Raw genomic sequence first — 24662 nt, forward strand, 5'->3', positions numbered from 1 at the left:
TCCTGGGTCAGCTGCCTGAGCAGCTGGGAAAAACTTACAGAAGACCCCTGTGGGGGCTGCTGGGGGGAGGGGGACTGGGCAGTCAAACTGGTCCTGGTCCCTGGACAAAGGGCAAAGACACACATTCTTCTTGGGTGTCTCTGGGGAGTCCAATCCATCCCATGCCCAGTCCCTCTCGATAGCAAACAGCCAATAGAGGGTTTCCCAATTTCCAGAACTCGTGTCCTCCCCTCTGTGCTGTGGGTAGCTCTGCCTGTGGGTTAGACACTGTGTCTGGTTGGCCTATACCTGGGAGAACTCTGGGAGGATGCTACCAGGTGTTCTCCTATATTTTATCAACTGGTTGTGTCTCCTTCCAGGATCCATGATGGCGTCTTGACTCCCCACAGATGTGGGCAGGGTGCTAAGATCTCTGACCTCATGAAAGCAGAGGGTCTGGACCCCCAGCTCAGAGTACTCAGACCGCGGAGACTCCTGCATACCACTCACTGGCAAGCTTCACCATGGCAGCCCAGAATGGAAACACTAGTTTTGCAGCTAACTTCAGTATACCCCAAGACCATGCCTCCTCCCTCCCCTTCAACTTCAGTTATGGTGATTACGACCTCCCTCTAGATGAGGATGAGGATATGACCAAGACTCACACCTTCTTTGCAGCCAAGATCATCATCGGGGTGGCACTTGTGGGCATCATGCTGATTTGTGGCATTGGCAATTTTGTCTTTATCACTGCCCTTGCCCGCTATAAGAAGCTGCGCAACCTCACCAACCTGCTCATTGCTAACCTGGCCATCTCCGACTTCCTGGTGGCCATTGTCTGCTGCCCCTTCGAGATGGACTACTATGTGGTGCGCCAGCTCTCCTGGAAGCACGGCCATGTGCTCTGTGCCTCTGTCAACTACCTGCGTACCGTCTCACTCTATGTCTCCACCAATGCCCTGCTGGCCATCGCTATCGACAGGTGAGGATGTTGGGTAGGGGTAAACATGGAGGTGGCCCAGGTTGCCTCTTTCCTCACTTCAGCTCTAAACGTTGGCATTACTCCAGATTCAAATGCGTGCCCATCTATCGAGGCAAAAGGAGACTTGGTTTCTCCAGTTGTGGCTCATGTTCTCCCAAATGTGGACAAGAGTGAGGCTCCTGAGCCTCCCAGCTCTGGGCCATGCCCCCATACACCACATCTGCTTCAGATACAGGCATGTCATATAACCATGAACCTCACCAAACACAAAAGCAAAAGCAGCATTTTAGGCAGGTTACTACTTAGAAGCCACATTAACTAGGTTAGCCAAGGCAGCTTCAAGTCAAGATAGCATGTGCGAAGTTTTTCCTGTAACCACTACCCAAAGATATAGAACATTTCCATCCCCTAGAAAGTTTCCTTGTACCCCTTACCAGTCATTCCTCCCATCCCAGGCAACCACTGATCTGATTTCTAGCGTCATAGTTTAGTTTTGCCTATTTTTTAACTTCGTAAAAATGGAATCATACAGTATGTACTCTTGTTTTTGGTGACTTTGTGGCAGAGCTGATTTTAAAATAAGATTACAGGGTTCAGTTGCAAAAAAGAGGGAAGGACATTCTTGCCTTTCTTTTTTGCATACATCCATGTGCTTATTTGCATATATTTGCATGAGATGTTCTGTAAGTCCTTGATCTATTGTAAATTTATAAAGTAAAATTTCTAATAGCAGCTTCAGACAAATCTGATACATGTTTTATTTATGTAAATAGCTGTAGGCCAGCACTGGACTACCAGTGGCTCTGTTTGAGGGGGGCAATTTGTGTCACATCTTCTTGGTCCACCATTGTGAGTTATGCTCATTTTGATGATGTGTTTTTAATCATCTTTTTCCCTTTTATCTCCTTTCAACTCCAGTTTTTCCCTTATTCTCAGTGCTATTTAGGTCTGTGGTCCTTTTTAATCAACCCAGTGATTATTTTTCATTTATGATAATATAATACACATACAGGTATAAGAGGCATCTTCCTATTTATAACTTAATTCCTGCAAGAAAAAACAATTTTGTTATCACAACTTTGAGGCTAGTAAGCTCTGAACCCAGTGTTTATGAAACTTACCTATCAACCAAATGCACAAAATTCCCCAGGGGAAATGATACAAAGTATGTTTGGTACAATGGTACAAAGTCAGATTCCTGGGCCCCTACTGAATGGGAATCCCCTGAGCTAGGACCTAGGCATCTGCATTTTACCCAACCCTGAATGATTCTGATGTTTACTCAAGTGAGTTACCACTGTTCTCATCACCTTTGTTCCATTGAAACCTTTGTCTTCCTAATGTAGTTGTGGGGTTTTTCTTTCTCTTTCTTTCTTTCTTTCTATCTTTCTTTCTTTCTTTCTTTCTTTCTTTCCTTCTTCCTTCCTTCCTTTCTTTTTTCTTTCTTTCTTTCTTTCTTTCTTTCTTTTCTTTCTTTCTTTCTTTCTTGTTTCTTCTTTCTTTTGTAACATGGGAGATTCTCAGGAAGCAACCATTCTGTTACAATACAGAGTGGTTCATTTTCCACCCCAAACCAGCTCTGCATCAGTCAGCTTCCAGCTCTGTCAGCCATTCCACCATCTCCCAGTCACCCAAGCAGGAGATACTACCATCATTCTTTTCCTTTCTCCCTGTTCTACTGCCACCCACACACCCCTACACCAGGTGCAGCCCTACCCCAGGTCCTGGCAATAGTCCCTCCAGCTTCATCTCTTGGCAAGTCATGGCTGGACCATCATAATGCTCCTCTAACTTGTCTCTTCACCCCTTCAGGAGCCCCTGACTGTCCCTTGGAATCTATACTCATCCATATTAAGCATCAGAATATCACCACTGAAGAGTCTTTCTAATATATCTCATTCCTTACAAAACCTCCAAAGGTTTCGATGCCTATAGAACACATGCCAAATCCTGAGTCTAGCACCCCAGAGTCTTTGTAATCTGATGCCAATCTGTCTTTTAATCTCATGCTGTGTCTGGGGACACAGACGGTCTTTTCCAAAGGACATTGTGTTTTAAGCATAATAACCACTCCTATCTTCATGTTTCCATAGTGCTTAATGCAGAGCATCAAACCTGTGCCTTAGTGTGGTTTACCCCTAAAATAGACCCTGAGACAAGGATTCATGTGCAGGTAGCCCTCAGTAAGCACCTATAGGGAGATAGGAAATGAGGTAGTCAAGAGAAGGCAGTCAATACAAGCTGTGTTATTGAACAAGTTTCCACTGTGTACAGCTGATGCTTATTCCTGCCACAGAACTCTTGGAGCTGGTGTAGATCACACCTCAGAGTTCTCCCAGGAGTGAGAGGGTGGGAGGGAACTAGGATATTTATACACCAACCCTCATAAGTCATTTGTGAGGGCCACTCTGGAAATTCTGTGCAAGTTACCAAGAGGAATCTGGAAGCCAGAGAAGGCCTTCCAACAAAGAAATGCAGGTGTTAGCAGGTGGCAGTGGACAGGCATACAGTGAAGTGATAAAAGCAAAGGGATAATAGAGGGGCACCAACAGCATCTGCTACAACCTGGTAGATCTACAGGTTGCTGGGTTCTACTATGTGCCCAACCTGTGCGTATGGAAACATAAAGTAGTAGAAGACACAGTCTTTGACCTCAGGGAGCTTTTCTTCCACACAAAAACTAGAATAATCTAGTGATAAGTGAAGAGTAACTCAGAGAAAGACAGATGATTATGTTAGTGATGCAGTCTGGGAACGCTTCATGAGGAAGGCATTGCAATTCAAGTGTGCTATTCTGACCACCTCCTATTCACCCCGTTGATGAATGCAGGACTCTCCAGCACCAATAGTAGTAGATAACTGAACCCACAACACCTCAAACTAGAACAATGAGGGTGAAAGCACTTGGCTGGTCTCATATACTGCCAACCCAGGGGAGGAGGACACTGCACACCAGGCAGGGTCACGTGGGAGCTGTGCTTGGGAATAGAATGAACCAGCAGGGGATGTGAGCAGCAGGCTCTATAGTGACAAGAGGCTGAGGTGACCCTTGGCTCCCATGGGAAGATGTGATTGACTTGTTTGGATGATTTTGCCAAATGGCAGGGAGGTGAAACCCATTAGGTTGAGGATTGGGGGTGCAGCTATTCCCACTGATAGAGGAACTAGCAGGACAAGAGCGTTTCTCACTGGGTGGAGGGATATATCTGGTGAAAACAGAGGAACTCACAGCTAGGCTTTTGGGGCCCTGTAGATGTCAAAGCAGCATATGGAATTTCAGCCCTTACAATCCAGGACCCTAATAAATAAATAGCACCCCTCTTTCTCACTCAGTTTCAAACCAACTGAAAAATAAGGCAAAATGATAAGAAAGATGAATGATGTCCAAACTCTCACTTTTGCTGAGATGACACTAATTAAATAATGGGCTTGTATCTGTAGGCATGGGGACCACAGCTTACTCAGAATTAGATAAACCTGCAAACCCTGACACAGGTAGCAGCAGAAGAGCAAGGTTCATGTGCAGAGGGCCTAGAAGGGATGATATTTGAAGTCATAGAGAACCCAGAAAAAGAGTGTTGACCTCAAGAAGCACACATCCAAGCAGATAGATGGCAACAAAGACTTTGCAGATATCCCTCTTGCCAATGAATGAGTCATGCGAAAAGATGGGTTTAAACAAAGTATTATAGCTTCCACCATGCTTTATGTACATTTACCTTCTCAAATAGAATCTTTCAAAAAGCCTGCAAGGTTGTCTGTAAAGTTATTTTTATCTCCCTTTCACAGATGAAGAAACTAAGTCCCAGGAGCATAAGTAATTTATTCAAGAATTTAGGTGCACAGCTGAAATCCAGGGCTTCTGAATAATGCCTAGGCCAATGTTCTTTATTTTATTATTTAGCTGATGACAACTCTGAATTTTGGAGCATCCTATAGGATAAGGAATTAGAATTTAGGAGTTGACAACAGATTAAGCAGGGCTGTGGAAGTTCTCTTTGACATTGGTTACTGAGATACTTTTCATGCAAGAACCAGACTGAGAGAGTTATTAAGTCTTGAATTAGTTCTGCATTATCTAAGGACTTTGGACTCAGTATGATAGGCAGAATAATGACACCCCCAAGATATCCACACCCTAATCCCCAGAATACGTTATGCCTAAGGGGAATTAAGATAGCAGATGGAATTAAGGTTGCTAATTAGCTGATCATAAAATAAGGACATGAGACTGGATTATCCAGGTGGGCCCAGTGTAATCACAGTGGTCCTCAGATGTGCAAGAAGGAGGCAGAAAAGTCAGTGTCAGAGTGATGTGTTGTGAGAAGGGCTTGACTGGTTACTGGTGGCTTTGAACATGAAAGGGGGCCCTAAACCAAGGAATGCAGGCAGCCCTAGACAATAAACAAATGAGATTTTCCCCTCAGAGCCTCCAGAAAGGAACACAGTCCTACCAACACCTTGATTTTAGCCCAGTGAGACACATGTCAGACTTCTGACCTCCAAAACTGTAAGATAATTAATTTGTGTTGTTTAAGCCACTGAGTTTGTGGTAATTTGTTACAGCAGCAACAGGAAGCTGATACACTCAGTATCACAGAGAGACAGTGATTGTGAGATGTCCCTGCCCCAGTGAAAGATTGGCTAGCCCATTTGTCCCAATCTCCAGCCCTGTGAGCCTTGCGCTACCCAGGCAAGTCACGCAGGTTAACTTAGAAAAGCTGGGTCCCATGGATGGGTAAAGAACTCCAGTAAGCACTGCTTATTAATATATACAGCTAGGGTGTAGCCACTGGTTGGGATGGGATGCAACTTTATCTCATGTCTTCAGAAAGCTGCAAGCTGGGGAGAGCCAGGCTGCCATGAGATCTCCTAATTGAAGTCTATAGAGTCAGAGCTGCCAGTGGGCAAGGGGAAGGCAAGAGCCAATAAAACAATCTTATGACAGACATATTGTCAGGGACAGACAGAAATAACATGGCAGAAGGCCTTCTTGGTCAAGTCAGAAACTTGGAAAGGTGACCAAAGGGTCTTGTTACAATAGAAGGGTAAATTGGATAGAATTTCTATGGGTGGCTTCCTGCTCTTGGTCATAACCTGACTCAAGCTCTAGGTAAGGGGTACATATTCATTTCCAAGGTTGTATTGTTTCTTCCCTACCCTTCATGCCTCTTTTCTTCCTCCACCTTCCTCCACCACCTCTTCCTCCACCTTCCTCCACCACCTCTCCCTCTCACTCCATAAAATGCACAGGAATGATTCCAGGGCACTAAATTACCTAAATAGGTGTTGTTAGGTTTTTCTGGAAAGAAGGTATTCAACCTACACAAATGAGCTCATTTCCCACAAAGGGCTCCAACCTCTTTCCCAGGCAGCGTTGCTCATTGGAAAGAGCAGGATAAAAGTTTTATGCTGTGTGCTGCTTTATGGTGTCAAGGCAACTTTACACACCTTCTCATCTGAGCTTGAGACAGCCCAGGGAGTTGGGTGTAAAAGTTTTGTATCAGGAGCCTGGATTCTGTTCCCTGCACCAAGTGAACTTGGGCAAGTCATTTACATCTCACTAGATTCCTCAGATTCTACCGTTAGTCCACTCCTGCTCTGTAATGCAGGATGACACCTGAGGGGAGGAGAGAAAAATTCCTAGTCCACAGCTCTTCTTTCACCTCTACACTAGAAGATATTTGGATTGAAGTGTTTTGAAAGAATTATGTTCTTAGGCAGAATGGCAAGCTGGAAAGCCAAGGTGGTATCAATAGGACTTATAATCATGATAGGCCACATGTACATGCCACACCTAGTACATGCCAAGCATTTCACAAACATTATAATATTTAATATTCACAGCAGCCCTGCAAGGTAGGTGTCATTTTATTTCATGTTGCACCTGAGGAAACGAATCTCAGAGAGACTGAGTGATTCACTCCAGCCAAGATTTATTCTGTCTGTTTGACCCAAATCCTGTGCTGTTTACACTAAATCACTCCTCTCCTCCAAATGCCAAATGATGTTGCTAAAATAAGATGAAGCACGTTGATGCTGGAAAATTAGGTACGTGGGGAGTCATTGTGCCATTTTGTCTGCTACTGTGGGTGTTTGGGTTAGTTAAAAACCAATAATGATTACAAGCACACATCATTATTACTGATAGCTTCCCTCCCCCACCAGATATCTCGCTATCGTTCACCCCTTGAAACCACGGATGAATTATCAAACAGCCTCCTTCCTGATCGCTTTGGTCTGGATCGTATCCATTCTCATCGCCATCCCATCAGCCTACTTCACAACGGAAACCGTTCTCTTTATTGTCAAACGCCAGGAAAAGATCTTCTGCGGCCAGATCTGGCCAGTGGACCAGCAGCTCTACTATAAATCCTACTTCCTCTTCATCTTCGGCATCGAGTTCCTGGGCCCGGTGGTCACCATGACCCTGTGCTACGCCAGGATCTCCCGGGAGCTCTGGTTCAAGGCAGTCCCTGGTTTCCAGACGGAACAGATCCGGAAGCGGCTGCGGTGCCGCCGGAAGACGGTGCTGGTGCTCATGTGCATCCTCACGGCCTACGTGCTGTGCTGGGCGCCTTTCTACGGCTTCACCATCGTGCGCGACTTCTTCCCCACTGTATTCGTGAAGGAGAAGCACTACCTCACAGCCTTTTATGTCGTCGAGTGCATCGCCATGAGCAACAGCATGATCAACACCGTTTGCTTCATGGCCGTCAAGAACAACACCATGAAGTACTTCAAGAAGATGCTGCTGCTCCACTGGCGGCCCTCCTATGGCGGGAGCAAGTCCAGCGCTGACCATGACCTCAAAACCAGCGGCCTGCTGGCCACGGAAGAGGTGGATTGTATCAGGCTGAAGTGACCCACTGGTGTTTCGTAATTGAAAACCCAAAAGCCAGTACTTAGAGCACAATTCACCAATAACCAAGTTCACAGACTGCTTGGGGAAAGGGCAACTGTGTTCACACCTCACTGCTCTCAAGGAGCTGGATGCTTCTGGAGTCATAAAATGTGATGCAACTAGACACAAACCACAGCAGCTGACATTTACTGATAGCTGCTCAACACCTACTGTGTGCACAACCACACCAGCGAGATTAGATAAGGGCAACAGGAGCTGACATTTACTGATTACCTACTGTGCAAAAATATTTAAATAGCAAAATGAAATGGCAGAAGCCATTGGAGTCATTAAGCTATATCCAGATATTTAGGTGGTCAAACAGAGGCCACAGATGGTTATCTAGACTCATTCTTCATCTTCCCTCATTTTATATCTGGCCAGTGCAGGAAAGTCAAAGCCTACAGAATGCAGCACAATGGAGATAAAAGGGTGAATTAGAGGGTGGGGTTTACAGCCTCATGGGAAGACAATTCACGCCATCACACTGAGCTTTCCCACCCAGATCTTATGACCTCCCTAGAACATTCTCTAGGATTCTGGCTGCCAGAAAAGAATTTTTCTCATAACCAGGTCATTGGTTATCTATAATGGTGTAATTTCAAAGGAAAGAACCAAAAAATTTTCTTTTCCACTGATGCTTGAAAACTCATCATTCTTTTGGGTGAAGACAGACAATCCTGAAATGAGGAACACATCCAGTTCCTGAAACCTTAATGTGAAGGATGTCAGCAGCTCTAGTGTCAGTGAGTAAGGGGACAGAGAAAGGGGTCGAGTTTGCCACTGGCAATGAACATAATCTGTGTGGCTATTTTGCTAAGGCCTGGGCCACTTTTCTAGAACACACCCTTTCTTGCAAAGATGAGCTCTACTTGGAATCCAAAGACCTGGGTTCAAGTCCTAACTCATGTGACCTAGATGTTTACTGTCTCTGCATCTCAGTTTTGTTCAACGAAACAAGGATGATGAAAATATTTTCTCTGCCTGCCTTACAGGACTGTTGGGCAAGCCCACTGAGGTCATAGTTTGTAAAAGTGCTTTTCAACTATACAAGTGATGAGAATGGATAAGAGATATTGAATGATTTGTTTGGACCCCATCCACTGTGGCTTATTATGGAGAAACACTCCCACTTTTTCATCCTTAGTCTATGGACCAGTGATCCCTGAACTCTTCTCAGTGCAGTCCATCTACATCAGGGCAAAAAAGGAATCCTTGTCCTGGGTTATAATCAGAAAGATTCAACTTCAGAGTCTCAGTTACCCACACCCCACTCCAAACTTTCAGTATCCCTGTGGTCATAGAAGTGTTGATAGTCTTCCCTGCATGTTGCTAAACAGCACACCCCAGGGCTGCCTAAGTCTGTTTGTATAATCACACACCTGTGGTAATTGTGCGTAGTTGTCTTCATTTCTTCCTGATTCATTTTGAAGCAGAGTCTATACAAATGGTTTGGGATTGACCCAAATGACCCACATTTGGGCAATTCCTGCTCTTCTATAGTGAAGGGGTTATTTAGTTGTTTGCTTGTCTGTGTGTGTATGTGTGTGTGTTTAATTAATTGTTGGTGTTTTTAATCCAACAGTGATGTTTCAACCAACATTTTCCTCCATCACCACCCAGCATGTTCACCTTCAGCCCAATCATTGTACCCTCAGAAAATGCAAACTCACTTTAACATTAGGCTAAGCCAAATTGTTTATAAATTCTGATTAGACAAAATTACACAATGCATTCTAAAGCCAAGCAAGTAAATATTTTGGGGTTATCTGCATTTTCACAAATATGATAACTGCATTTTTATTTATTACCCCTGTCCTGACTCTTCTCCTAAAGATGATTCTTTAAGAGTACACTGTTACCAATTGTGTCTGTCAAAAGAATTCAGTCCCTTTTTCCTTTTTATACTAAAACATACCATCCTCCCTTCATTTAAATTTAACTGAAACAACTTTTGTAACTATTGGTGAGATTTGTGATTTTCCAGTGAATTAAAGTGTTATGCTGTTATCAAATGAAATTATTAACATATGGAATCTTAACCACACTGTTGAAGCATTTTCCCTGCTAATCTTCTATATGTTAGTATATTTAGATATCAATGAAGTGATAGCCATTTAAACAATTCAACCTTGCAACAGAGAAGGAAGTTCTTGAAGGCATTTTTAGAACAGTGGCAGCTCACACCAGCAACGAGCCTCATCTTGGTCACGTCCCTCAAGCTGCCAGCCCAGGAGTGTACTCATGCATGCAAATAAATCAAAGAACCGCTACTCCATGTTCACGTTACCCTTTCCTTTTAAAATCATCTTGTTTGTTTAATGAAAACTGCTGTTTGCATGGAGACTGTTCATTCCTCTAACTGGTGTTAACGTAATAAATTAATTGCACTTGTGCTTACACTTTTCTTTTCAAGACTAATTAATACTAAGCTTAAGATACTTTTAATGCACTGAGATATATAAACATTCATATATACTATTATATATTGGAAATTTAATCTCCTTTGGCAAAATGGATCCATTTCCTTGGCCAGAATAAGAGAAGGATGGCTTTGTGATGAAGCTATTAGATTTTTCTTTCAGCATCCAACATCAAAAATAAGTTGATTCTCAAGTTGAAATCAAAAGATGGCTTCAGGCCCTTCATGGATAAAAACCAATTGCAGACTTCTGAAGGAAAAAGTGACACATGAGGTGGTTAGAAGACTTAAAGTAGTTCTATTTCTAGGGGAAATTTTTGGCTTTGAATCGTATCTCCTCAATTTAACTGTTATCTCTCCCTTGGGCTCAGGAAAACACACACACACACACACACACACACACACACACACAACTACACCTCAATAGGACACCAAAGCAGGAAAAGGCCTTTTAGGACATGTAACTCAACTCACTCCTTTCTTAGGTGAGAAGATCTGAATTTCAAATGAGGAAATGACTTGCTTAAGGATGCACAGCTAACACTAACATTTGCTGGAGCCACAACATTGCCCCCAGGTCTCACTCTGGTCTAGTGAGCTGCATTCAGTAACTGCCCTCCTGTGTCCAAAGGAGGGGACTTCCTCTAAGAATGTTTAAAGGGCCATTTAAACTGGTTTCTGACCTCCTGGGAGAATCTTAATCTGCACAAAAGATACCTTCCTTCCTTCTGGCAAGCAAAGAGTGCATCCATCCAAGGGACTTCATAATCTAGACCCCAGGGTTCCAGAGAAATCAGAATTACACCAGGGTCACTCTAGCGCTCCTGCCTTTCTTTTCTCCTATTGAGAGAAATGCCCCCTCAGGGAGAGGTCTGAGCACATTTGGCTTGAACATACATGGAACTATTTATATGTGATGCTGGAGCCATGTGGGAAAGCAGATTATGAAGAGGGGACCCTGGCCCTAGGAAAAGTAAGCGGTGGGGAAAAGGGCTTTCTCATATTCAAAGGCAAAGCAAGTCCAAGGCCAGAGTGTGCAATCATCACACAAGTTCCAGCTGGCTGATCCTGAGCAGTGGTCCTTCTTCATGCCTCCCAGGAACCAAATGCCTTCTGGTCACCAGGTCAGCCTCTCTCCTGAGGTACACCAACCAGGCTACACATCACCTCCTTGGGTTGCTTGAACCACTTACTCCTTTACAGATGCTTAAAGAGCTCCAAATACAGGACAATATTCCCAAGAGATAAGCTGGTGTGAAAAAAAAATGTGTTTGGCACTTTCTTCAGATAAAACAAATTGGCGGGAGGTGAGGGATTCATTGGAACTTGAAAAGAATAAGTAGTTATCGAATAGAGGGAAGTAGGCAGGGGTTTGCCTCCAAGAAGCAGGTGGTCAGCTCTTGGAACAGAATGTCATATAGATGCAAGGTCTTTCCATCCCTTTCTTAACTGAATTTCCACGTATGAGTCACAGGCTGAGATGAAAGAGGTCATCTCCAGAATCTCATTTAATGCTGACTGTAGGTTACCAGCTCTGGATCCAGCTCCTAGGCAGGTTCCTGACACAATACTTTGACTGAACTCTGCAGCAGGGATGGTCCAGTGTGTGCAGAAGAAGGTCTTCCACCCACTCAGCCAGTCTCTGTGCTGGCTGTACAAAAATGGGAGTGCAAGCCTGAATCTGAAAGTGACTCTTGAAATGATATATGATTAATTCCATGTTGAGGTTGAGATACCGTAAGCACAAAAATGGAGAGAATTTAGAAGACAGATTCCTTCCAGCCATGGGAATCAGAGAAACTTTGGAGTAGGGAAGTAGTTAGGCAGAGCTCTGGAAGATGGAGCATGGTGGGAAGAGGATATTCTAGGCAAAGAGGACAGAATGAGCAAAGACATAGAAGAGGAGAAATGAGATAGAATATAAGTGGAACAGAAAATAGTTTGATTTGACAAACACATAGAATGCAGAGTGTTTAAAGGGAGAACAAACTCCAGCAGCAGGATGAAGAAAGAAGTGTACTGAAAGAGCCTGGGATTCACAGTCAGAATCATGTTCAAATAGTAAATCATACTTAACCATGCGAATTTTACTATACCCCTTACCCCTTCATCTATAAAATAGGAATGATAATAGTACTTACATCATAGGATTATATGTGGTTCAAATATATATCTTAGAAAAATGCCTAGCACAACATAAGCAGTCAATAATATTAGCTGTTATTTTTAGAATGATTAATTCTGGGAACAGAATTTCTCCTAGAGGAATCCAGAGTATTGTGTCACATATAATGGATATACTATTTGGGAATTATTCAACCAGAGTATTTTCATCTTCTGTGACTCCAAGTCTCTAGCCATCTTGGACTCCCAACTGTACCTGGCCAGCTCAAATCACAGGATATCTTCCATAGCATAAAGAAGATGCCCTTCCATCATTGAGACTGAACCAGAAAGATTAATGACCCTCAGGAAGGAGACAATGATGTAGGGGAAGTCCCTTCCACACAGGAAGAAGGAAACAGTGCCTACCCCTTCCAGTCCCCATGGTTGTGGGAAAGAAAGAAACAAGTTAAAGACCAGATGCATTTGTCTTTGCTTTCTCCTTCAGGGTCTAAATCTAGGTGGTGGAGGTGAGGATGCAATAGAAGCACCTAAGTAATAGAGAAGCCTAAGATCATGGGGCATGGAGGCACCAATGAAACACTTGCCCAGGTTTCACTGGGGGAGGCCCTAGACCTCTAAGAGGAGCCCAGCAGTGGAGGAAGCTGCAAGACAGAGGAGTCTGATGTAGCACCTTGATACCTCACAACAAGCAGTGAGGTGTAGGGATCCATAAATTCGCATGTGCCCCACTTAGGGGTCACAGATGGATGGACAGAAGCCTGGGGTTGGGTCAAAAAGGCCATTTTGTGTGAGACCTTTGCAATCAAGTACAAATAGCCAGAACCATAGACTCCAAAAGACTAGTTGGAATGCATTATTTTTCAACAACCCATCCTGCAGCACGGCCAGCAAGGATCCAGAATCCACATAACAGCATGTGATTCTGAGAATTCCTTTTATGCTCCTCCAACATGCAGTCACGGAAACTCCACTATATTTGGAAGGAGTAAGAAGGGGCTGAAAACCAAAACATTTCATTTATCTGAAAGTGGGTGATTTAAGCTGAATGGAGTATACTTAAGTTCAAAAAGACTATATGTTATTAATAGCTAAGTTTAAGTTTGTTCTCTACCTCCCAATGAGACAGGGGTTCATAAAGCTTTGATCAATGATAGAAAAGTCAAGAAGCTATGTTTTCTCCATACATCCAAGTGTCGTGTCAGCCAACACTGCACATATAACAAGGATGAAAAAGCAGCAGAAATTGGGGACTGGGATGGAGAGAAAAGAGGAAAAGAAATTGAAATCATGAAAGACTATATCTCTTAGTTTAAAAATGTATATCCCCCTAAAAGAAAGCCAATGGCTTTTTGGTGATGGAAGCTGGTGCTATTGTTGAAAATGAAGAAAGAATGAAAATATTAGGTAGGTGAGAAGTTAAGGATCCTTTAAGAAAATGATAGTTCTTAGCCAGAGAATAGAAGTTCAGATACATTACTATCATGATATGTTTGCTTATTCCGATCCATGGCATGAATAAATTGAACATGTTTTACAGAGAAACAAGAAGTGATTCACAATACTTCCACAAATGCTACAGCCTGTGGAAAAAAATTGCATTTTATGGAAGAAATTATATGCTGTAGTGCTAGTGATACAATTGGGGATTTCCAAAGGTGGAGGATGAGTCTTTCATGAATGTCAAGGCTCTATCTTTTCTTTATCTCAGTTAAACTTTCAATACTTTGATAATTTGATTAGTTAGATTTATAGATGGTTGGAATAACATTGATTAAAGCATCTATGACCATCTAAAGATTTTATCCATTACTTGACTGAACCTAGAGAAGGCCAGATTATTAAAGGTCTGGACCCCTGAATGGGGATATGCAGTGGACAGGAAGTAATTGGATGAATTCCTTCTCATTCAAGCTCATTGTTTGAGCTACATCAGCTAACAGGAAATTTTGCAAAAGGCTTCAAGCACGATTTGGCATTCTCACTCAGTATGCCTGAAGTTCTGCATTTTTATTTTATTTCAGCAAATGGTTATTGTTCCATATAGAGGCAGCTGTGAACTCTGGGAATTAGTTCTCCTCTTTCTCTTCCTCCTCATTACTATCATCACCATCTACCATCTGCAGAGAGTTGAGGGAGTGTCAGGGGGAAGAAGCAGAAAACTGCGGGGGTCCATAGCTGACCCAGGAAAGCATTGCCACCCACAGCTACACTGTTTTCACAACAGTATTTTTATTTTATAATTAGGCCATTGCTTTCCAGATCTCTGAGCTTCACTTAATGAAGGGACAACCCCAGCTTCTGCTCCATGGTTATTCTTATTATAGCAATCATAGAAATACATGGTGTTGATATTTCTGGTTCTCACATTACTCCACCTGAGCCTGACTTCTTTGCTCCAAGCAGTATTTTAGCTAAAAGTATCTCTTAACTTTGGGTTTACAAACCCACTGAAGTAGTTCTGAATGAGCCTTCTATTCCCCAGTATAGTAAGCTGAATAATGACCTCCTAAATATGTCCACATCCTAATCTCTAGGAACTGTCAATATGTAATCTTATGAGAAAGGAAACTTTGTTTGTATGATTAAGTTAAGCATCTTGAGACTAGGAGATAATTTTGTATTATCTGGGGTGAGCCCAAAGTAATTACAAGCATCCTTATAAGAGGAATATAAGAAGGACAAAGTCAGAAAAAGGAGATGTGGTGACAAAAACAGAGGCTGGAATGATGTGCTTTGAAGATGGAGGAAGAAGCCACAAGCCAAGGAATGCAGACACCTTCTAAAAGCTGAAAAAAAGCAACAAAACAAATTCTCTCCTAGAGTTTCCAGAAGGAATGCAACCCTGTTGACACCTCACAAACACTTTTTGGACTTCTGACCTCCAGAACTATAAGAGAATAAACCTGTGTTGTTTTAAGCCACTAAGTTTGTGTTAATTTGTTAAAGCAATAATAGGAAACTAATTCACCCAGGCACCAATTCCATCACTATCTTTGAGGCTGAATAATCAGTAGTACTTTGGTCCTTCCCAAACTGCATGACTCTGGCTGGATATTTACCCTCTATCGGTGAGGAGAGCTATATGTTGAGGCTGATCTGGAAAGCACATAAGGTACAGAAATGGACAGGCAATACTGCCAGTCAAGGCAGACTAAGGATCAAGTTTAGAGAGAGCAATAAAAGCAGGAGGATCGGGCAGAGTCCAGGCAGTCAGAAGCAAACTCATCCTCAAGGAACAGCACTGATGTGCTCAGCTCCTCAACCAATGATGGCTCCATCTCTGTCTCTGATGTGTAGGTCAACAGGGTGGGAGCTATTTGCCACAGATAGAGATCAAAGGCCAGGAGGAAATCCTAGAGCAGACTGAAGTCAAAGCAGAACTACATGTCTGAATTCCCTCCCACTTGGACACACTTGTCAGACCTTTCAGGCCATGAAGATGTCAGAAAACATGTCAGAGGCCAAGTACTTGCCTCTGTAGACTTCACAGGATCTGCTCTTATGCAATAATTCCAGGATGATGACTCCTTAGAAATTTAGGAATTCCTAAGCAGGAGAGGTTCACCCACACCCTCTCCATTACCAAATATCCTCACCTCTCTTAAGAGAAAAAAGAAGAGGTGATCAAATTAGGGGAAAGTATAGTAAATAAGAAAACACCTGTATTGCCACCTTCTTTGTTGCCAGGCTCTGTGAGGCACATTTGACATGTGGAAACATGTTTAAACCTCAGTGTCATTTCACTTCATCATTTAAAGATGGTTAAATCACCCAACCACTGCCCAACTTGGAAGTCCTTGAGGTAGGAGTGAGATCATTGGACAAATTGAAATGTGAGTTGTTCTCTGAGCTCCCCTGTGAATAGCTGCTGGAAGCGCAAAACACCTAACTTCATCCAAGAGTTGTTCAAACAATAAGTTTGTAGGGTATTTTTAAGAAATAGATGTTTTTAATGGACAGCCTCTTTTCTATGTACAGTCAATCCTCATTATTCTCAGATTCTATATTTGTGAATTCTGCTACATGCTAAAATTTATTTGTAACCCCCAAATCAATATTCATGACACTTTCATGGTCATTCACAGGCATGTGCAGAGCAGGGGAAAATTTGAGTCACACAACACACATGTTCCCAGTGGAGGTCAAACAAACTGATACTCTGCCTTCTTGTTTCAGCTCTCATAGTGTAAACAAGTGTCCTTATCATGTTCTATGTAGTGCCGTGGTTTTTGCACTCTCATGCTTTTTGGTGTCGGTTTTGCTGTTTAAATGACAGCTGAAGGTCTGTTCAGTGCTCCTAAGCACAAGATGAAAGAGAAAATATATGCATTAGATAAGCTTCATTCAGGCATGAATTGGAGTACTATGGGCCATGAGTGTTGGTGAATTAACAGTATAAATTAAATAAAGTGTCTTTAAACAGAAACACACGTAAAACAAGGTCATGTGTTGATTGGTTGACAAAAATGTTGTGACCAGAAATTTGCAGGAAACTAACCCTATAATTCCCTTAAAAGCATTAGTTCAATGTTCACTAATTCATTGTTTGTGGTGGCTTTATAGAACATAACTACTGTGAATAATGAGAACTAACTATAATCTCTCAAGTTCATATTTTGTTTGCCACAAGACATAACTTGAGGTGCTAGTTGAATAAAACCAGAGTCCAAGGTTTGACTTGGTCAAATTGCCACTTTTTGCAGCATCCCTGATGCCCCTCCTTCCTACACATCTGCCACAAATTGAAAGCTCTTGGAAAGAAAGGTCTGCAATGAAAACACACACATTTAACCAAACCACAGACCACACTTTCTGGAGACCACATGTCTAGGGAAACAGTCTTTTTACCCCATTTAAAAAAAAAAAAACTTGAAAGCTACACCTCATCTGCTCTATAGCATTACTATGGAACAACAAGAAGAAAACCACATGCTGTCCCCATCCCAGAGTGGAAAGGAGGGTAGCCCTTGGCTAAGACTTTGAGCCTTCATGTGACAATTTCAAAGCTTTTCAAAGTCAATCTTTGCAGAGCTGAGGGAACAATTATTGAGGTAGTGCTATTTCTTAATCCCAGTGGACCCAGGTGCACAGTCTGAAGGGGGAGTTTGAGACAAAAGAAAGGAGCCAAGAATCTTCCACATAAAAATGTGAAGTTTAACTTCACTGAGGAGAGGTGGTCTTGAAAATTATGGAGCATGAAGGAAAATGTTATTCTTCCTCCTAGTGGGTTTTAACTATCTCTGACAATTATTGTTTATCTTTGGAGAGAGAAAGAAAAAGGAGAGTGAGAAGGAGGGAGGAAGGGGGCAGGGAGCAGAGAGAGAGATGCCTTTCCACCTGATTCAACAGGCGCTCACTGGAAAATGTGAAGGATGAAGAAGTGTGCCTGCAAAATATGTAGATGGGGAGAAGTTCAGGAAGAAAGAACTCACCCTGGGCTGTGCGGTGGGAACTGCAATGTCAAAAGCTACCTTGCACAGCCCTTCTGGAGCCCCAGGACATTCTCATGGATGGAGTTCCTTAGCACTAGAGAAAGTACTGCCAGGGGGAGAGGGGCAGATCCTGGGAGAGACAAATCCCTTGAGTAGATAATAGAGTTTCTAAAAGAGTGAGTGGGAGCCCCACAATGAACATTAAACAGAAACTGGTGCACCCTTTTAAAGCAAGAACAAGATATGAATGTCTCCTCTCATCCCTTCCATTCAACCTGTACTAGAAGTCAGCCTAATAAGACAAGGAACAAAACATTACAAGGATTAGAAATGAAGAATACCATTGTAATTATTTGCAGATAATATGATTGTCTGCAAATAAAATCCAAAGTAATCTAGTAAAACCTAATAAAATTAATAAGAGAGTACAGCAAGGTAGTTGGCTACAAGATCCAGAAACAAAAATCAGTAGTGAACTTGACAAGCTTATCCCAAATTCAAGCCAAGGCACATCTTTGAAGAAGGGACTTAGTCTATCAGAAAGCAATATTTATTATAAAGTTATAGTAATTGGAAGAATGAGGTATTCACAGAAGGGATAAACATATAGGCCAATGAAATAGAATAGAAAGCCCCAGATTACAGATGCATGTATGTAGGGAATTGGCAAAATCAAGTTTTCTCCAAAATGTGGAAATCAAGGCTCAAGAGCTAATTTAATCTCAGTAATAGGGAAATAAAGTGAGATTTTAAACACTTGACTTTTTTTACTGAAAATTTACACCTCCTACCTACCCTTATACTTTATTGTGGAGGTGCTGAAAGGGATTAGGGGACAGGACAGAACAGGAAAATGTGGCTCTTCCCCCCTTCAGCCTTTGCTAATGCAAAGAGAGAGACAGCAACATCTAATGGGTGGAGGGAGAGTGGTGTCCAGGCATTCCTGTGTCATCAGCAACAAAGGGAACAGAGGTGTAGATGAGAGCCATGATGCCCTGGCTACTGCCAGTTGGATATCTCATAAAAGACTTAAAAGAAACTCCTCTGACACAAGACTAGGAAGCTGGGAGCCTGGCCCAAGGATGACTTTACCCAAATCCAGTGAAATGTATAGTACCAGCATAACACGCTGACAACTTACTTCCTAAATATATTCTGCAATTGTGCTTTCTGTGCCAGAGACACTGCTTTCAAGTGTCTTTACCCATCTTTTTTTTTTTCTTTACTCATCTTTATCACAATAATCCTTTCCTTCCCCTACAAGCACTAAAGAGCCAGCTAAAGCTACATAACTCATGAGCTATGATTCTGCCATCATACATTTATCACCAGTTGATTTGTGTCTATTCCTGCCTACCCCAGATCTCATCCCTACTCAGGCCTCACTAAGACCATGAGAGTAACCCTAAACCTCCCTGCCTTCATCCATATTACCTGCTCCAGTTTTTCTGGCAGAACTAGCTCGCTCTCATGACTCTCAGCCTATTGGCTGGTTCTGGTCTCATGCACAGCTCTGGGTTTCCCACCCCATTGGGACTGAGCCCTGCTAGATGCAGAAGGATTCCCCAGAGTGAAGATGCAACTTTGCTCCCAGTGTGGGTATTTCTACTGTGCAAAGACCCCTGCCTCCTCCTTCCCCAGAGGATGTCTCCCATGTTTCAGCACCAGCACAGACCAATAACAATGACCTGTAATTTAGACACATGTGACCGAGCTCTGCTATTGGGCTTGATTCCTGGGTCCTTCTCCCATATCTCCCAGGTTTGTTATACCTCCTTCCCCCCTCTAACCTACACCCCTGCTGCCTCAGAAACTAAATTAATATCCTAGAGGCCTTTACTCTTTCTCCATGTGCCAGTTGGAATCAGTAGGAATTGAATTCAACTCAGCTGGTTCAAATGAAAAGACTTTAATGAAGAGCATATTTACAGAGGTGTAGGTGGGGATAAGGGAACCAACAAGGGGTGATTGGTCTCCCAGAGACCTGCAGCAAAGGGCAGCTTTATCACCCTTAGGACTGGAAAGCAAGAGAAGGAAATGGTGACACAGGAGCCCAGTAAGAGCTGGAGCCACTGGGGTGGGGATACTACTGGAGGGATGGAGCCACTGTCAGAACAGGGAGTAGTATACCCTGACCTCTCTCTCCTGCTGCCCTCCAGTCTCAGGTGCCTTCCATTGGTCAAACCCAACCAGAATCCAGCTGGCATGTAAGCCAAAAAAAAATGCCATCTATAGAGTCAGTCTCCAAGCACAGAGCAGGGCAGAGAAGGGCAGAAAATGAACCTGGGGTGGGCAAAGAGTACAAGCAGACCCTTCGTTTCTCTTGTCAGACCTTTCATTTCTCCTGCAACCATGACAGCTTCAGACGTGGGCTCTCCTGGCCTGAGTGAGACCCACTCCTGGGCAGTGGATACCTAGTACTTCTCTAATGCTAGGAGTTAATTGGGAATTTATGGAGAGAGGACAAGGAAGGCATCTCTCCCACAAGGGAGCTCCCAGTGGAGACACAGGCAGGTGGGACAGAAGCAAAAGGAAGGAAGGCCACAGGACTAAGAAGCTCAAGCCAGGACCCTTTGTTCCAGTTGGTGGGCGATAATCCCTCCTCTCCTTCCAGGGGTGTCCAGCAAGTAGAAGAATGGCTCAGGCAGCCTTGATAGGGAGGGCTGCAGACCATGTAACAATGCCCATTCCAAATTCACATCCTTCATTCTGTTCAAACCAGGGACAGATTCCCAACCCCAGCTCAAACACATATAATTATCCTGCCCTGAGGACGTGTTTCCCTACCTGCATCTCGTATTCTTAGTTCCTTCCTCTCCTTTCTTCCCAGGTTTATTTATGTCATCCCATCGTTTTTGGTTGTCACCCAGTCACAATTTCATGTTCTTTGCCAACTTTTAGTGACTTTAAAATATATGGTTGCCATAACGACTCTTGAAAAAATTATGGGCTGGCTGCATTATTTAGCAGTTGGCATATCCCCCCTTGGAACGACATCCTGGTTAAAACAGAGACTATGGGCTTCTATTTTATGTTAACACTGAGAATCAGGGACCAGAAACAACACACTCACCACCAGCAGGCAGGTACACACATGAGCTCATTTAACCCTTCAACTACCCTCTGAAGTATGAACCACTATTAGTCGCATTTTATAGATGAGGTAACTAAGGCTCAGACAGTTTGAGTAACTTGCCCTGGGTCACACTGCTAGTGAGAATCAGAAGTGAGACAGAGACACAGGTCTGTCTGAATCTAAAACATGTGCTCTTAACCAGTAAATTAAGAGTCTCCTGTATAAATTACTTCAAAGATCCCCAAGTGAAGACACAAATGTGAGAGATTGTGATGCAGACCTCTAGGAGCCCCTGCTCCTAGCATCCACCCCTCTTCCTCCATGAGACGTCTGGGGTCTTCTAAATGATAGTTCTAGCCAGTACAACCACCACCTGGGAGTTATAGACAAAGTACAATTCAAGACAAAAAGCATTATATACAAAAAAAAAAGAGTATAATTTATATGGATAAAAACATGTTCTAATAATATTATAACACCTGTAAATGTTAATACCCAGAACAATACATTTCAAAATAAAGGATAAGGGCTTCCCTGGTGGCGCAGTGGTTGAGAGTCCGCCTGCCGATGCAGGGGACACAGGTTCGTGCCCCGGACTGGGAAGATCCCACATGCCGCGGAGCAGCTGGGCCCGTGAGCCATGGCCGCTGAGCCTGCGCGTCCGGAGCCTGTGCTCCGCAACGGGAGAGGCCACAACAATGAGAGGCCCGCATACCGCAAAAAAAAAAAAAAAGAATAAAAAAAGGAGAATTTTATTTAGAAAACAAAGACAAAAAATAAATAAATAAATGATAATTCTATTTCTGGTTGAAGCTGATGCTCCTCTGATCCTCTTCCTGCCTGAGAACCTGGAGTGTTAACTGGAATGTCCTCCTGGGGTCCAAACTCTGAGTTGCCCCACTATTGTAATCAGATCAGAATCTGACCCTGAGACCAGAGTTCAGATATAAATGGTTGATTAAGAGATAATAAGTTCCTTAATAAATTATATAATTCATTAATTAAGAGGAAACCAGTAAGAGAGTGGGGGAAGCAGGATATTGAGGGGGAAGAAGCCAAGTAAGGGACATCTCAGTGGGGCCCCAGTCTCAGCCTGATATCATGGGGAGCCCTTGTCCACCTTGGGGAGCTGAGGCTCTGTACTCCCACACCTGTCCTTGGCAAGGAAGGGAAGAGTTTGGGGGAAGGGCATAGAACTCCCAGGCCCCTCTAGCTCTTTTGGGCAAGTCAACTCCACCTCCCAAGACAATATACAAAGGGCACAGGTGCCAGTGTTTGCAGCAAAACCCACAGCAGCTGAGGGTGCACATGGAGAGCTGGCCAGAGGGATCTCAGGGCCACACAACAACAATGTCCACAACACACACCAGTTTCTCTCCTAGAACCAAGAGCCATTACTGTTCTCCTTCGGTGTGACAGACATCTCGACCCTCCTGATGCTGTCACTGTGTCCCCCAAGGCAGTTCTGAGGATGCGCTGGCTGGTTTTCCAGCCCTGGCACAGCCTTTGTCCAACTTATCTCAGTTCTCTCTCTGTCCTGCTGAATGTCCGTGACCTGAGAGTGAGGGATAAAAGCAGCACTTGAAAGGAAGCACTTTTCTCTCCTCTTGTTGCAGTCATTTCTCTGGCTTCCCTTCGAATTCTGTATAGAGCTGCCCCTCGTCTTTCCTTTATGCTCCAGAACAAGACTGAATGGATGAATAGACAGGGCTGTTGGGAGCAGCCTCCCAGACGGGACGACCTGATCCCCAGGCAGCTGGGTGGACACTGGGCCGCCATGGCTGAACCTTTCCAATCTCAGCTCAACAGTCTGCCATTGTGCTTTTGTTATTTTTTGCGAGCCTGCTGTATTCTAAGAACATAGAAAAGACCTTTTGTTTTCTCCAAGGAGCCAGGAGGTATGAGGGTGGGGTCATTCTGAGAGAGGTAAACTAAGACAGAATAGGACAGGGCCTCTAACTGCTCCTCATCCCCCCACTGTCTGTCAGTACAGGAGTCATTTCCAAACTACAAAATCAAAAAAGCATGGCTTTTTAAGTCCTGCATTATCTGGGGCATTTTGGGATCTCATGCATCCCTCAACACACACATGCACGTGCGAGCACGTGCATACACACACACACACAAACACAGATACAGCCCTAGCTGGGTACAGAGTAGACAAATGCCAAATGTTCCAGCCCTGATTGCACTCTGAAGCTAAATCCACCTGTGACTTCTGAATTTCTAAATAGGGAAATGTCCAGAAAGGCAAACTGTCCTGTGCAGAGTCACAGAACTGTTGGTGGCAGACTATGGTCTAGAACCCAGGTCTCCTGGTCCCTGGGTAAGGTCTTCACACTGCACCATCCACAAAGGCTTGCTGTGAAAGGTCATCAGCAGGGTCCAGCTGGGCCCCACCTACTGGGGTGAAGAGAATATTTGTAGGGGAAAAGGTTCTTGAAAACCCGAGAGATGAGTCTCATGGTCTTTCTTAGGTCAAAGAGAACCCTTCCTAGGTAAGGATGTCAGATTTACAAATTAACATACAGGCTGCCCAGTTAAACTTGAATTTCAGATAAACAATGGTTTGGTTTATCTGATAAACAATGGTTTCCGATGGTTGGGGGGGAACACCATAACTGTCACAGAGCGTTCCTCATTTCCCTGCATATGTTCAGGCCCTCAGTGTTCTGACTCCAGCAAATGGAATCTGCCTTGTTTTCGAGAATTAGTTCTGGTCTGAGGTAAACACGGCACCAGGGAGCAACTGGAAAAGTTGGAGAGTTAATAGAAAATACAGATTCCAAAACATTTAACCCACACCTCTATCTCTTTGTTATCTGAATTTCTCAGAGAGTGAGAAATAGCCTTGTCACGCTGGAAGATCTACCCATCAGGGATGCCCCTCTAAGGAGGATGCCAATCAGATTACCCTAAAAGTAGGGAGGTGCTTCACACAGATTTCTTGAATGAATGAATGAATGAGCAAACCAGGGCCAGAGCAGAGAGTCAGGAAACCTGATCTCTGAATGATAGCATTCCCATCTTGAGCTGACACCCCAGTTCTCTCCCAACTCAGGTCTGAGGCATCTTTCAGAGCTCAATGAGCTCTTCAGAGCTCAATCTTTCAAAACTCCTCCTTCAATGGCAAGGCAAGCTCCTGGGTGTCAGAGGTCCAGCTCACTCATTTAGGACCCCCCAGGGCCTATGTCAATGCTAGGCACAAGCTGAGAAGCCAATTAAAAGTTGAATGAATAAGAGAATGAATGAATGAATGAATGGCATTTCTGACCACAAGGACCTCAGGAGTCTGAGAAACTGGGATTTGGAGTGTGCAATGATAGGAATCCATTACCACTAATCCTGAATCCATTCATTCATTTAACATTAAATATGCTGAGCTTTTGAGGTCCAAATAAGAAAGAACTTCATTTTTCTACTTTCCTTCAAAATTGCTTGGCCCCTACCCCTAGAAAACTCTCAGGCAGATCAAACACTTTCAATAATAAGAACAATCTCATTTTGATAATGACTCATTGTTTAGCTATTGAAAAGTCAAGTTCAATCTACTCCAAGTCACAACCCCAATCTCGTATGCAATTCCAAGTATCAATTATCCTTGCAGTTTCTACCAAAACTGTAGCTTGAGGCCTTGCAATGAGGAAGGGGGCTGTGAGCTGTTCCACCCTTCCTTTGCTTCATCCCTCAATGTGACAAAGTAGGAGAAGGAGGGATTAGAGAAAATAGGGAAGCATCAA

The 24662-nt window shown here is 43.5% G+C and overlaps 1 protein-coding gene across 1 annotated transcript; it reads left to right on the top strand.

Annotated features, from left to right (window-relative positions):
• Positions 1-420: 420 nt before the first annotated feature.
• PROKR2 (prokineticin receptor 2) lies at positions 421-7826 on the top strand (the record flags this gene model as incomplete). Its single annotated transcript, XM_082856574.1, has 2 exons — positions 421-961; positions 7130-7826. The coding sequence occupies exons 1-2, from the start codon at positions 504-506 to the stop codon at positions 7824-7826; spliced, it is 1155 nt and encodes a 384-aa protein (XP_082712700.1). The 5' UTR covers positions 421-503.
• Between the last annotated feature and the right edge of the window lie 16836 nt (positions 7827-24662).

This window comes from Leucopleurus acutus (genome assembly GCF_964270905.1).
Source record: "Leucopleurus acutus genome assembly, chromosome: 16".
NCBI lineage: Eukaryota > Metazoa > Chordata > Mammalia > Artiodactyla > Delphinidae > Leucopleurus > Leucopleurus acutus.